Source organism: Hyaena hyaena, unplaced genomic scaffold, assembly GCF_003009895.1.
Source record: "Hyaena hyaena isolate Hyena2069 unplaced genomic scaffold, ASM300989v1 scaffold_441, whole genome shotgun sequence".
Taxonomy (NCBI): Eukaryota; Metazoa; Chordata; class Mammalia; order Carnivora; family Hyaenidae; genus Hyaena; species Hyaena hyaena.
In genome coordinates, this window is record NW_024081074.1 from 576,136 (window position 1) to 590,546 (window position 14,411).

Sequence of the window (14,411 nt, forward strand, 5' to 3'; positions counted from 1 at the left end):
GACAGACGGGTGCTCCAATATTGGCACACTACGGGCCAGCCGTGTGCCCCGTGCACTGCAGCACTGGACACGAGAGCAACTCCAGCCTCAGGGAGCATTTGGGCAAACAGTTAATCCGTGGCGAGTGTGCAGAGTGACCCCAAGAAGCAGCACTGGCTGTTCTAGGAGCGAGTAACAGGGTAGGGGCTCCCCCTGTCCCGGAACGCATCCCTGAGGCAGCGACTGGTGCTGCGGCCTGAAGCGCGCAAGGAACCAGGCCAGCAGGGCAGGGTCAGAGGCGCCCCTGAGAGGTGCCCCGGAGAAGCAGAGCCGGGCGGGTCTCTCCCAAGGGATACATTGGGCCACTGGTCACACCCCAGGTGACTTAACGAGGCCCAGGCCTGTACGGCCCTGGGGTCGGCCTCTCCCACGGCACTGGAGCAAGCAGGCCGGGAGCCCGTGGGAGGGCCTTGTGGGCAGGGGAGCCCACAGGCCTGTGCCTCCGCAGAGCCTGCTGGCCATGTCACCAGAGAAGCGGAAGCTGGCAGCCCAGGAGGGCCGGCCCCCAGAGCCACCACCCGAGGAGCAGCCCAAGGAGAAGCCACACACCCTGGAGGAGTTCTCCTATGAGTTTTTTAGGTGCCTCTCAGCCCCCCTCCAGGCCCCTCAGCCCCTCTGGGCTCCCTGGGGGTTACAGGGAGGCCAGTGTCCCACACTGGGGACCCTGTGAGCCCCTGAGCCTCCCACGGCCATCCCAGGAGGGCAGGGCCTGGGAGCCTGGGTCTGTCCCCCAGTGGTGCACCCAAGGTATGCAGGTGGGGAGAGGAAGGAGAAGGCTTGAGAAGGGCCCTCACAGCAGCCTCCGTTCCTGACAGGGCCCCAGAGAAAGAGACGGTCAGCAGGGCCGTGTTCCCTCTGGCCCGGGCCCGGGGCCACCTGTGGGACCACTCGTCTGAGCCACTGCGGCAGCCTCTGCTCAAGCATGTCTATACCAACACCGAGCTCCGGGACCCCGCCTGTCAGATCTTCATCGATATCCTTCCCCAGCCAGCCTGCCCCAGCTCTGTGCCAGCCCCACAGCTACCCTGGCAAGGGCACAGGCCCTATCAAGCGCAGGGCAGAGGCAACATACCGCTCACAGGGCCACTCGAGGGGCAACGTGGGGCCGGGGCTGGGGTCAGCGGTAACAGGCAGCCGTGATGGCACATCCTCCTTGACGGCCACACCCATCCTCAGGTACATGGGGGACTACCCTTCTCGACAGGCCTGGACCCCCGTGGATCTCACCGACCAGATCTTCTCGCTGGCCCTCCAGGAGTCAGCGCTACGGGATGAGGTCTACTGCCAGATTCTGAAGCAGCTGACACACAACATCAAAAGGTCTGCTGGGGACAGGATGGGACCAAAGGGCACCAGGCTCCGTGCCCAGGTCCCTCAGCTTCTCCCTGGCCCCCAGCTTCTGTCCCTGGCCCCCTTGGTCTTCTCTCTGGCCCCCAGGCTCCATCCCAGGCCCCCACGGTCTTCTCCCAGGCCCCTCTGTCTTCTCCCTGGCCCCCAGTCTCTGTGCCTGGCCCCCTCAGTCTTCTCCCTGGCCCCCAGGCTCCATGCCCAGGCCCCCTCGGTCTTCACCCTAGCCCCCAGAGACTGCCCATGGTTCAGAGTGGGAGGCAGCTTATGGACACTACCCAGCCTGCCCAGACATGGCCAGCAGCAGTGGGAAGGGTGGGCCCCACCTCTTTCCTGCTGACCTCCTCGGGGTGCTCAGAACAGAGAGGAAAATGGACCTGCCTTGGGCCCTACCTGCTCCTACCTTTTCTTCTTTGTGACCTGGACATACCATGAGGACTCTAAACCTCAGTTCCCTCCTCCCAAAAAGATGGGTGCAGGGGTACACCCTCCCTATTCTGTGTGTGTGTGAAGGCCTCTGAGGCATGGGCAGCCAGGCAAGCCTTGTGTCCCATCTCCCTGTGGTACCTGGCAGCCTGGGGCCTTCTGGGGCCCTTCCTGGCCTGACAGGCGCTACCCCTGCAGGTACAGCGAGGAGCGGGGCTGGCAGCTACTGTGGCTGTGTACGGGCCTCTTCCCGCCCAGCAGAGCTCTGCTGCCCCACGCCCAGAAGTTCATAGACACTCGGAGGAGGAAGCTGCTGGCCCCTGACTGCAGCCGCCGCATCCAGAGGGTCCTGAGGTGAGCCAGCCTGTGCTCACTCCCTTGGGAGCATCCACCTGGGGATGCTGAGGGCCCCCTCCAGCCCTTCCAGAGCTCCCGGGCCAGTGGGGACCCTTGTCAGGGGCCCAGACGCTGTGTCCTCTCTGGAAGCTGGGGTCCAGAGGGCAGGACAGGGTCCCCAGCAACCTGGGCAGAGGCTGGAGAGTGAGGCTTATGAGAGGCCCCGGTGCTCAGTGAGGGTTCTAGGAGGCTCAGTCTTGGCCAGGGCACAGAGGGGACTGCCCGGAGGCCAGAGCGTGACCTCGATGCCCCAAGCCACCCACCTCCCTACCTGACCCAGCCAAGAGGCCAGTCCCTGCAATCCATATGACCAGTCCTCTTGTAATTGGGCAATTCTCCCTGGGCTCTGTCTTCGTTCTCATCCACACCACCTGCCCTGTCTGGCTCTGCCTCTTGTGGCTGTGGGAGAGGGTACATTGGCCATGATCATGGAGGATGAGATGGGTGCCCTCAGAGAGGCCCTGTGGGGGTCCCTGACCCCTACCTGATGCCCCTGCTGTGTGAGAATGAGGACACAACTCGCGCTAGCCACCGGTGCTCTCCTCCTAGGAAGTTCCGGGTCAGACCAGGTCCCCCCCACCCCGCCCCCTATGTGTGTCCCAGGACTTCCCCGACTCCTCAGAGCTACAGGTCACCTAGAAAGTGAGTCCAGGCTGGCCTCTGCTGCTGCCTCTGGGCCTGGTGCCGAGCGCCCCAGGCAGGGTCAGCCCCGAGGCCCCCGTCCTCCACTGGGGTTGTGGAGTTATCACTGTGTGTGTCTGTCACACACTTCAACTTGGAGGCTGGTGGCCAGAGCCTGGACTGGTCCAGGCTGGGGGTGGGGCAGGGTGCTGTGCTCAGCAAGCACTGTCTGGCTCTAGGATGGGGCCCCGGAAGCAGCCCCCACACCCGGTGGAGGTGGAGGCCATGGAACAGAACATCACCCGCATCTGCCACAAGATCTGCTTCCCCAATGACACGAGCGAGGTGAGCCTTCCGCCCCAGGTGCCGAGCTGCAGCTTTTGCCCACAACAAAGCCCTCCCCGTCTTGCTCCCCAAGGATCAGCTCAGCAGACAGACACTGTTTTCACAGCTAGAGGGAGCCTCCTGCCCCGCCCCTCTGCCCCAGGCTCTGTCTGCTCTGCCCTCGCTGGTGCCCCATAGGGGTGCTGCTAGTGCTGGGGGAAGTTCTGGAGGTATGGGGGCACTCTAGGCCAGTGCAGGGAGGGGCTGCCCTGAGGGTGGGGCTGGAAATCAGGGAGGTCCCAAAGGTGTAGGGGGCACTCCTGGCCAAGGTATGCCAAGAGGAGGCCATCAGGGTGGGCAGCAAAACCAAGTCTGAGGGCACAGGTCCTGATGGGCTTCTAACCCTGCCCTGGGGCATAAGGGAGCAGGTGCAGCCACTAGGCATGCCTGTGGACCGAGCCTGTGTGGCCGCTGGGTAGGAGGGGGACCATCAGGCGCCAGGTGCGGTGGAGAGGCCCCCAGCCAAGGGGCAGCAGTGAGGTGTGGGGCAAGGGACGGAGGGCCATGTGCCCCTGCAGCCTTTCCCAGCAGCTGTGTGGCCTTTACGGCCTTAGAGACAATGGGTCACACCAGGGAAGGTTCCCACAGTCTGGCTACAGGGCTCTCAAAGGAAGTTCAAAGGCCGAGCATCCTGGGCCCCCAAGGCGATAAGCTCTGACTGAACAACTTAAGCATCCAGCTGGTTTTCCAGAAGGGGAGGCTGCTCCTTCTCAGGCTGCGGCAAGTCCTGTCGGCCTTCAGCAGGAGAAACAGCTCCAGGCTATGGTGGGTCATCCCAGGCTGGGCCTCGATGGTCACACGCTGCTTCTCTGCCCAGATGCTGGAGGTAGGCACCAACACGCGGGTGCGGGATGTATGCCAGAGCGTCGCCACCAGGCTGCAGCTGGCCTCCTGGGAAGGCTGTAGCCTCTTCATCAAGATCGCTGACAAGGTGCCATGGCGGGTGGGCCAGGGCCGGAGGGGGAGGTGGGCAGGCATCTGGGATCCAGGGCATTGCTCCTGTGTGCTGGGCCAGACCCTCCCTGCCCAGGGTATCAGGATGAGGGTGGGTGGGCTAGTGGAGCGGCACAATGCAGGGACAGCCCCAAGCAAGGGAGACCCAATTCAGAGCAACACCTAGCCTCCCATACGGGCTGGCAGGACCCGGGATGGGGGTGGGGGGGCACTCCCCTGGAAGCCCTTCAGCCTGCACAGCTCCCTCTGCCTTCCTCCCCGCCCATTCCAGGTCATCAGCCAGAAGGAGGGAGACTTCTTCTTTGACTCCTTGAGGGAAGTGTCTGATTGGGTGAGGAAGAACAAGCCCCAGAAAGAAGGTAAGAGGAGGGGGAAAGGGGTGAGGAAGGAAGGATATGGCTGGTATGGAGGACACAGGGAAGGGGAACTGCCTCCCTGGGCCAGGGTCAGAAGGTTCCCCTGGCACCTCTTGCATGGCCCTTGCCCATTCATTGATTCATTCATTCCCCCCTTAGATCCCCTGGGTCATGGGTATGGCTGAGCAGCGGCAGGGTGGGGGGCAGGCCTAGAACAGATGGCTGATGGCTGCACTGCGGGGTGATGAAGGTGATGTGGGGGCCTGACCCCCCACAGAGAGGCCCAGGAGCATCCCTGGAGAGAGTGGCCTCTCCACCAGCCCTGAAGGAGGAAGAGCTGGGGGTCAGGGAGGGAGAGGGGGTGAGGCTCTCCAGCCAGGGGGCAGCAGGAGCAGACACAGCATGATAGGCAGCGGTGTGGGGAGGTGGGCAGCAATGTCCCCGCCATGAGAAGGGGTGGGGAGCACAGGTCCAGGAATGTGTGGGGCCACAGCATGGGCTTGGTGCTCACTGCCCGCCCTGCCCAGGGGTGCTGGCGATGCTCCCCTACCAGGTGTACTTCATGCGGAAACTGTGGCTGAACGTGGCCCCGGGAAAGGATGTAAACGCAGACACCATTCTTCATTACCACCAGGTACCTGGGCTCCCTCCCGGGTCTGCCTTCACTCCGCCCCATGCCCACCCTGAGACACAGCTGCCTTGCTCTGGGCACTGCCCTCTCCAGGGGCTTCTGGAGGCTGTGGAGGCCCTGAGTGGTGGGCTGGCTGGGCCCTGAGGGTTCTGCAGCAGGAGCAGAGGGGCAGCAGGCTTTGGGGACCGTGACCACACCAGCACCCACAGTGTGACTGCTGGGAATGGGAGGAGACAGAGGGTCCCAACCGCATAGGGGTAGGGCAGGCCACCACCTCCAAGATGAGTCAGGGAGTCCTGTCCCAACTCAAGGCCCCTGCCAGAAGGCCTCCCCTGAGGGTCGCTTGCTCTGTCTCCTGCCTGAAGGTGAACTAATACCTCTGCCACCTGAGCAGAATGGGGGGAGGGGAGCAGCAGCCTAAGGCCAACATGTCTGTCACTCAGGAGCTGCCCAAGTACCTCCGTGGCTTCCACAAGTGCTCTCAGGAGGATGCGGTCCACCTGGCGGGCCTCATCTACAAGGCCCAGTTCGACAATGACCGCTCCCAGCTCGCGAATGTCCCCAAGATCCTGAGGCAGCTTGTGCCTGAGAACCTCACGCGTCTGATGTCCTCTGAGGAATGGAAAAAGGTCCCTGATGGGGCTGGGGAGGTGGGGGGGCCTTGGGTGCATCGGTGCCAGGCCCTGCCGGGGCCAGATGACCTATTCCGGTCATGGAGGGTATGCTGGGTCTGCGAGTGTCACCCCCTGTGTGTGCTATCCACAGCTCCTGGGAGATGAGGGGGTTGAGGTCACACTTGGCTGGAAGTGCCCCCCCAGGCTGGCCATGGGCACACAGGTGTGGCGTTGGACTGGGGCCTCAGGGACGCTGTGTGGAGGGCTCGGTCAGGCACTAGCCCCACCCCCGGCCCTCACTGGTCCTTACCACCCCCACCTCAGAACATCCTTCTGGCCTATGACAAGAACAAGGAGAAGACGGTAGAGGAGGCCAAAACAGCCTTCCTTAAGTGGATCTGCCGGTGGCCCACTTTCGGGTCTGCCTTCTTCGAGGTGAAGGTAGGCCTCCCCCACCCCCAGTCATCCTCGCCCGAGGGAGCCTCGCCCGGCCCTCGCCCCAACAGCCCCAGCTTCTCTCTAAACATGCCTCAGGGTGGGCCTGGCCACCTGCATTGGACAGAGGATGTGTATGTGCACACGTGTATGTGCCCCCGTGTATCTCGGGGAGGCGGCCCCCTGGCCTCTCCGGCGGGGCTGTGACCGCTGCGTCCCCTCCCCAGCAAACCTCGGAGCCCTCCTACCCGGACATCATCGTCATAGCCATCAACCGACACGGGGTTCTGCTCATCCACCCCAAGACCAAGGTAACAGCTGGGCCCCAGCAGGGCTGCAGAAGCTGCCTGGGTCCCAGTAACCCCCCCACCCCCGCAGAGGTCGTACCCCTGCCCCCTCTCACCCTTCACACAGCCCCAGGGACTCTGGAGGACCCCAGAGCGGCAGCCCAGGCTCAGCCCTCTAGCCCCCTGGGTTTCTGCTGGACCCCACCCACCCCGCCTGCTCTCCCACAGGAGCTGCTCACCACCTATCCCTTCACCAAGATCTCCAGCTGGAGCAGCGGCAGCACCTACTTCCACATGGCGCTGGGGAGCCTGGCCCGGGGCAGCCGCCTGCTGTGTGAGACTTCTCTGGTGAGCCCCAGACTCCCAGGGCCTTCCTCCCAGCACAGACACACGGACACAGAGGCACCGGGGACTAGGTCCCCCTGCCCTGAGCCCCCACTGCCGCCAGGCAAGTTGCCAGCTGTGAGGATCGGGCTCCTATGCCCGGAGCGGGACAAGGCCAGGCTGGGCCAGCAGAGGCTGGAAGGAGAGGCAAGGAAAAGGCTGGGACCGTCAGCCAGGGACCGTGATGGCGAGGCCCCCTGTGGTCCTGGGCGGCTCTGAGGAGGGAGGGGGCTCCGTTCTCGGCAGCAGGGGCCCCGCTTGCCTCCTTGCCTCCCTGTCCAGTGCACCCTTGAGGCAGCAGCTGGGTACCACCCGGCCCTGATCCGAGCCCCCCACCCCTGCACCTCCCAGCTGCCAACCCCTCTTTCCTGTGTCCAGGGTTACAAGATGGATGACCTGCTGACCTCCTATGTGCAGCAGCTGCTGAGCACCGTGAACAAGCAGCGAGGCTCCCAGGCCCCAGCCCAGGCAGCTCCTTAGCACCAGGGATCGGCCTGCCCACTCACCTCCTCTTCCCAGTCTGGGGGCCTGGTGGCACTTCCCTGGGGCCCTCTTCCTGGCCCAGGGCCTGCCCTCTGCAAGCACCCTTTCATGCCACCTTCTCTCAAAACACATCCCCGCACTCCTCAGCGCGCCGGCTCGGCCACCTTTCCTGAGAGGCTGGGCATAGAAGCCAAAGTGGGGAGGCTGGGGTGGGGCTGGCCTCCAGGCTGATGGGGGGACGGCAGAGAGGACTCCCCCCAGAATGTTCAATAAAGCTTCCTGGAGCAGTGTGCTGTGTGTTAGCGAGGGAAGAGGGTGGGGGCCAGGTGGGTAGGAGGCCTAGGAGGCACTGGCCAGCAAAGGGTCTCTTCCAGAAAAATGAAAAGCTTTGTGACTTCTCTGGGGACACCCGGATGACAGCGCCATTCTCAGAAGATGACTTCATTGGTTTCTCCCTCTTCCCTTCCTCTCCCTTCCCCCCACCTCCTTTCCTCCTCCCTTCCTCCCTCTCTTCCTGCGAGGCCCCTTTGCACACTATCTCTCCTTCCCCTGCAGGGCACTGGGATGCAGAACTGTCCTGGAGGGACTGGTGTGGGCTCAGGCCAGGCCCGCCTGCTCTCTGGCTGCTAGCTTCCCTGAACCTGTGCCCAGGCAGGAGCAGAGCTGGACACAGGGCCTTAGTGGCCTGGGTCTACCCCCGCTGTGCCAGCAGGCCCCATAGGAGTCTGCCCCCACCATCCTACCCGCCTGGCCGGCCTTCATGGACCCAGGGTTTCCGGATGGCCTTGTCTCCAAGTCCTGATAGCAGCCTGGCCCTGGGAACAAGGGCTGGGTCCCATGGGGACAATTCTCCTGTCCTATTTGGTGTCTGTCAACAGCCCCAAACACTGTGTCCACAGGGGCTGCTGCCCCACAGCCTCATTCCCACGCCATAAACCACACGGGTCATGGGGTCGTGTAAATAAGCCTTCATTCACTGTGCAAGCACCAGGTCCTGTGCTTCCTGGAAGGTCGGAATGAGCCACACACCCAACCTTCTGGCCCTCAGCCAACTGCATCCAGAGGGCCAGCGTGTGGGGGGAGTGGGGAGCAGGGACCACAGAGGAGCTCGGGGGAACCACGGGGCCCCTGACCCCCCCAACAGACTTCCGGAAAGAGGCCTCATGAGGGATGGAAGGAGGGGGTCCTTGTCCCTTCTGACGATTATGGGCAGGATTTGCTGGCGCGGTTTAAGCACAGGATCCTATTTGGTTGAGTGAGTGCATGGCCAAGCATGAAAGGGTGGCTTCCCAGAGGCCCCCGTCCTCATGGCCAGGATAGCTGCCTGGCTGTGGCCTCCTCGGGGCCATGTGCACATGGTGGGACCACTCTGGGGTGGAGGCTGCCCCAACTCCTGCGGGAGGATGTGAGCTGGTGGAGGGCGGGGCTGCTGCAGGAATAGGAGCGGTCAAGACAAGCAGGCTGGGAGCAGTGGGATCCACGACCAGGGCCAGGTGACCCCCAGGCCCCCATCCCTCATGTCCCTGGAGGATCTCGAGCTAAGGCTTGTGGGCACAGGCCTGTCACAGGCTCAAGGGCCCTGCCTGCACTGAAGGAAGGAGGAGAGAAAAGGGGCCTGGGGAGGAGGGGGAGACGAGCTGGGGGAGGGGAGGGGAAAGGGGGCACAGAGATGAGTAGAGGCAGCACCAGAAGCAGGGGCGCCAGCAGCAAGGGGGAGACAAGGCGGAAGGCAGGCAGGTGGCCCCTCAGGCGGAGTTGAGGCCCACAGACTTGGGGTGGGCCTTGCGGGCCGCCAGCTCCGACAGCTTCTTCAGCCGCTTCTTCAGCTCCAGGGGGAATTTCTCGTAGCATCGCTTACACACGGGCTTCATGTCGAACTCCACAAACTTGTTCCTGGGGAGGAAGTCCAGCAGTCAGGAGAGCCCAGGCCTCAGCAGCTCGGCCCTCAGAGGCGGGGCAGCGGGCTCCCCTGCCCCTGGCCCACAGCAATCCACATCCCAGGGCAAGCTCCGGCCACGGGTCACGGTGGACAAGGAGGTGGGCTTCCAGGCCTCCTCTCCCTCACAGAAGCTTCTGTTGGGTTCTGATACTCCAGCACCGGCCATGACTCCCTGCCATCCTCAGAGACCTGGGCTCCACCTCCCCTCACTGCTCCGGCAATCCCACACTTCTGGTAGTTTCCGGATAAGCCAGCCTTTGAAAATGCTGTTCCCTGAGCTGGCATGCCCTTCCCTCCCCAGAGCCCAGTGTCTCTGTGGGTGTGTTGGGGGCTCACATCCCTGCCCTCTCACCATGCCCCGGGGGCCCCTCGATCTGCCTCCTGGGGGCTGGGGGCTGCCTCTGCCTTCCCAGGCCCTGACCGCAGCAGACACTCAGGGAAAGCCTGATGAAGAGCCCACGGCAAGGCCACGCAAGTCTGAGCTCCCGTGACAGGCTCCCGGAGAGCAAGGTGCTGTGCGGCCCCTGTCTGCCTGCCTGCCCGGGAGACGGCAACACTTACTTCAGCGTGAGCTTGCTGTTGCAGGTGGAGCAGGAGAAGCAGTTCACACACCAGGCCTTGTTGAGGGCTGACACCACTGTGAAGGGCGGAGGGGGGCAGGCTTAGCACCCCGGACCAGCTGGGCCCGCAGCTGCCGGACCCCCACCCAGAGGAGCAGACAGATGGGGGTGTGCGGGTGGCGGGGTACACAGGGACAGAGGAGCCTTACCATCTCCCTCGATCACATGACTGCAGTTATAGCAGACGTCTCCGAAGAGCTGTGGACAGAGCAGCTGTCAGGCTCGTTGCAGAGGTCACACACCCCAGCTCAGTGCCGCCCCAAACAGCTGCTGTGGGCACCTTCCTGAGACACCAGCCCTTCCCACCAGGTGCGCCTCGGGCCTGAGGCGCAGGCACCCCAGCGCATCAGAACCACCACCTGGGACCGACGGCAGGCTGAGCATCGCTCCCAAGAGTCCCCGTTGCTCCCGCTGGTGTCCCCAGAGGGCCGTGGGCCCTGACTCTGGACCACGGCCGCTGGGTGACTCTGCCAGACTGGAGGACAGCAGCACATGCCGGCCTCCAAACCCAGGATCTCACTCTGCCCTCTCGGTCAGTCCCCACGATGGGTCTGGGCCGGCGTCTCGGACGATAGGGCACGCAGCCACCACAGGCTCTGGAGGGGCTGACAGGTCCTCTGCCACCCACAAGGAGCGCTCGGTTGCTCAGGCAGCAAATCTCCCTGCAAGTGCCCCCCAGCCACCCTCCAGCCCCGGGCCTCTCCACCCTCTGCCCACCGCCCCCCCTCCAGCCGTACCTGGTTGTAGTGGGTCTCACAGTAGGCCAGGCCCTTCTTCTCATAGTGCCGGTGCCCCAGGAACGGCTTCTCACACTTGGCGCAGACAAAGTGCTGAGAGGAGAGGGGCAGGCGGGGCAGCTCAGGTCGGAGCATGCAGCCCAGCAGATGGACAGACAGGCAGCAGAGGCCAGTGGGATGCCTTCAGCGGACTCACAGCCAGGCAGTGGGGCCGCCACCTCCGTGGAGGGCCCACGAGATGGCAGATCCCGCTCCTTCCCAGACTCCCAGTGACATCACCATCCTCTCCAGGGCTGCTCCACCTCGGCAACCTGGGCCCAAGCCGTCAGGGCTGGGGGCAGCTTGTGGCACGGTGGGCCCTGCCAGGCGGGGCTGCTTGAAGCATGGCGCCTCCCTGGAAGGCTGCGGGGAGCTGCCCCGGTGGGCATCCCCTGCCAGCCCCGGGGTCAGTGAGCGGCATGTTCTGGTTCATACAGCATGCGTGCAGGGATTCGCCCTCCTCAGGGGGTTGGGGGCCGGGCTGGTGTCAGAACACAGACCTTGCCGGGGCAGCAGGGGACACGGGCTTTCCTTGTGACCCGTATCTGTAAGGCCGTCTGCACCCACAGCGTAGAGGGGAGAGTCCCAGGCAACCCCAGCAGACACACTGAGGAGCTCAACCAGCAGGTGTGCCCTGCTTCTGTGTCAGTTCTGCCAACCATAATCCCTCAGGGTGCCCTGGGCACTGTCTCCAAGGACAGCACCACCTCCCCCAGATGCCAGTCAGCACCTGTTACAGGAGTCTTTAAAATGTACAGGAGAAAAGCAGAACAGTGAGAAAAATTGGTATGATTTTTAGGTGACCCAGGAAGAAAGGTCACCACTGCCCCCAAGAAATCAGGGAAGCCCCATGTCCAGCTTGGAGGCCCCTAGTTCTCAGGAAGAGGAGTCTGGGATACTGGCCCTGAGGCCTGGCCCCTGCCCACCACAGGAGAGAGGTGAGGAGGCGCAGAGCCCCAGGCCCCTCCTGGAATCCCCACCCCCCACCCTGTCACCACCGGGGCCTCACTGGCCCTGCTACAAATGCCCACCAGGGAACCGGGTCAGTGACTCTTTGAGTTGTAGATTTTATCATTTCCTTTTTTACAAGTCACCCAGACTTTTAGTGAGAAATTTAGAAAACACAGGTAAAGGGCCACAATAAAATATAAATGAGTAAGTTGTAAACATCCTCCACTCATACCCCACTGCAGTAAACATTTGGATCGACAGTGTTTCTCACGACTTTGGAATCCTCTAGAAGGCCAGGAGAGGGAGGAGGAAAGGTGCCTGACCGTGGTCTGTGCACTCAGGTCTCCTGGGTGCCATGGAAGCCAGGGCCGAACAGGGACAGCACCCAAGACACAGGTCCCTGCTAGGAGCAAACCACGTGGCCTGGGGTGGGAGCATGGGGTGGCGGGTACGGCAGGGCCAAATGTAACAGTGAGCCTGGGGCTCCCCCCACCTCCTGGCCTTGCTCACCTCCACGTGCCACTGCTTGCCCAGTGCGTTGACCACACGGCCTTCGATGGGCCGGCGGCAGGCCCCGCAGATGGGGACGCCCATCTTGTCATGACACGGCAGGCAGTAGAGCTCACCCTTCAGCTCTCGGGCCTCGGCAGTCAGCTCCTTCCTGGAAGACAGAGCAGGGTCCTGGTGACATCCCTGCCCATCTGCAGGGCCTGCGCTGGCACTGCTGGGTCCCACCAGCCCCTCCAGCCCCAGGGAGCAGCTACTGGAGAGGCCCTACTCTGGCCCAGCAGAGCGCCCAGGGCAGGCGGCTCTTTGATCTCTGCCCTCTCGGGGACTTCCTCTGCCCCAGACGGGCCCCCAGGGCACGAATTCCCGCACAGGCCTGCAGAAGGCAGTCTGTGTTGTGCATTGTCAGGCCCTCTGAGAAGCAGGTCTGTTCTCAGGCCCCTCTGCACCAGACTGGGTGTCTGGGGCAGTTGGGGGGCTCATCTGCAGCCTCTTCCCGCTCTCCTCCCCTCTCCTCCACCAGCACCAACACCCCCCTCTCACCCTGGCCCTCCAGCCTTTGATTCCTTCCTCCCAACGTCCAGCAGCCTGGCCCTCCCTCACCCTGTCTCCTGAAAGCGCTGCCCGATCAGGGCCCCAGAGAGAGGTGTTTTCTGCATGGATGCTTTCTACCTTCACCCTGCACCCCACTCTCCCACACCTCCTGCCTCCTCCCTATGCCCCACTCTCTGATGCCTTCCACCCCCACCCTGCACCCCACTCTCCGACACCTCCTGCCTCCTCCCTGCACCCCACTCTCCGATGCCTTTTACCTCCGCCCTGCGCTCCACTCTCCGACACCTCCTGCCTCCTCCCTGCACCCCACTCTCCGATGCCTTTTACCTCCGCCCTGCGCCCCACTCTCTGACACCTCCTGGCTCCATCCTGCACCCCACTCTCCGACACCTGCCTCCGCCCTGCGCCCTACTCTCCAACTGGTTGACCTCCTGCACCCAGCTCACCACTTGCCCCGTCCCAGCTACTCAGCTGTACACGTACCCGCAGTGGGTGCAGCTGAAGTGGTCTGGGTGGTAGGCGTCGTTCTTGAACATAAGGGGCTGCTCGTCAATGACCAGGTGGCACCGCTGACAGACATACTTGCCCAGGCCCTTGGCCTTCTCGCGGTTGTGGCAGGGCCGGCACAGGTGCCTGTGGGAAGGAGGAGGGGTTAGGGACCAGCGACCCACTCCCCCCTTCCTCCCCAGAAAAGTGGTCGGCCTTCAGGGAAAAGAGACCTCTGGAGCCCACCTGCCACTTTACTGATGCCCATAAGCCTCCAGAGGCTCAGACAGCAGCCCAGAAAAGCAGCTAACTAATCCTGTGGCTGGGAAGGCCACAGATGTGCCCCCTACAAAGGGGACTCGCACTGGAAAGTGACTAGAAAGAAATACACCAGAACACTGGCATTTGCCGTCTTTAGATGGCAGAGCAAACCTGAGTTTTCTTTTCTCCACTTTTCCTGAGTCTAGAGCATCATAGGGAACAGAGTAGACATTTCCTTGACGTTTGCTGAAAAATCGATTTCTCGAATGTCTTTGAACGTGGGTAAGTGAACAGTGAATGTCAGTGTGCCCAGCAGGGTGGCCCAGGGGGGCCGGCTCTGGTCGGCCTGCACACCCCCTTCCTTTGGGGTCTGTCAGACAAAGAGGGGCCCGAACATCTACAGGCTCTTTCTGTCTCCAGAGACAGGCACAGCTGCGTCGGACGGAGGCCCCCAAACCCAGGAACTGTCGTTACAGAGTCTTTTTTGTGAAGACCGCAGAGTAATTTCTGATGCCGCTCCCTGCCTTGGGGAACAGCTGTGGTCTCTACTGAAGGGAAATCAACATGGTTTATGTGTCTTTGTGCCTCAAAGGTGGAAGGAATTTAGATTCAGGGTCCCCACAAAGGCGTACAAAGGCCTCCATCCATGACTCCCACCCCCATCTGCCACCCATGTTCCTGATGCATCCGGGCCCTCCCACCCTCCCTTCCCAGGCACCCCAGCACAGGGGGCCTCTCCACCCCTCACCAGCCTCCACAGGAGCCTGATTCCCACCATCGGCCTCTTATAGGCAGATGGAAGAACCTGGTTGAGAGATGAACTCTCAGACTCAGGGTCCCCCAACCAGGTGTGATGGGCAGATCCTAGATGCCAGGGACTACAGTTCAGTGTCCACGCCCTTGACCTCAACACCTGCCACCCCCTCTGGGTCTGGACCCCCTGCTGCATAACGCTGCCG

The 14,411-nt window shown here is 62.9% G+C and overlaps 2 protein-coding genes across 4 annotated transcripts in view; one reads left to right on the plus strand and one right to left on the minus strand.

Moving 5' to 3' along the window:
• MYO7B (myosin VIIB) overlaps window positions 1-7,647 on the plus strand; it is a 77,473-nt gene extending 69,826 nt beyond the window's left edge. Inside the window, exons 35-47 of the mRNA XM_039253171.1 lie at window positions 488-618; window positions 855-1,012; window positions 1,206-1,359; window positions 2,011-2,166; window positions 3,069-3,174; window positions 4,031-4,144; window positions 4,439-4,526; window positions 5,051-5,157; window positions 5,598-5,783; window positions 6,093-6,209; window positions 6,431-6,514; window positions 6,719-6,838; window positions 7,253-7,647. Coding sequence (XP_039109102.1) covers window positions 488-618; window positions 855-1,012; window positions 1,206-1,359; window positions 2,011-2,166; window positions 3,069-3,174; window positions 4,031-4,144; window positions 4,439-4,526; window positions 5,051-5,157; window positions 5,598-5,783; window positions 6,093-6,209; window positions 6,431-6,514; window positions 6,719-6,838; window positions 7,253-7,354 — 1,623 coding nt within the window. The 3' untranslated portion in view covers window positions 7,355-7,647. The remainder of the gene's footprint in view (window positions 1-487; window positions 619-854; window positions 1,013-1,205; window positions 1,360-2,010; window positions 2,167-3,068; window positions 3,175-4,030; window positions 4,145-4,438; window positions 4,527-5,050; window positions 5,158-5,597; window positions 5,784-6,092; window positions 6,210-6,430; window positions 6,515-6,718; window positions 6,839-7,252) is intronic.
• A 658-nt stretch (window positions 7,648-8,305) lies between these two features.
• LIMS2 (LIM zinc finger domain containing 2) overlaps window positions 8,306-14,411 on the minus strand; it is a 41,989-nt gene continuing 35,883 nt past the window's right edge. For all 3 annotated transcript variants that reach the window (XM_039253221.1, XM_039253219.1, XM_039253220.1), the window contains exons 5-10: window positions 13,189-13,338; window positions 12,154-12,304; window positions 10,654-10,746; window positions 10,066-10,114; window positions 9,858-9,933; window positions 8,306-9,250 (exon numbers count right to left, since the gene is read on the minus strand). In XM_039253221.1, the coding sequence (XP_039109152.1) occupies window positions 9,103-9,250; window positions 9,858-9,933; window positions 10,066-10,114; window positions 10,654-10,746; window positions 12,154-12,304; window positions 13,189-13,338 (667 nt within the window). In that variant the 3' untranslated portion in view covers window positions 8,306-9,102. The remainder of the gene's footprint in view (window positions 9,251-9,857; window positions 9,934-10,065; window positions 10,115-10,653; window positions 10,747-12,153; window positions 12,305-13,188; window positions 13,339-14,411) is intronic.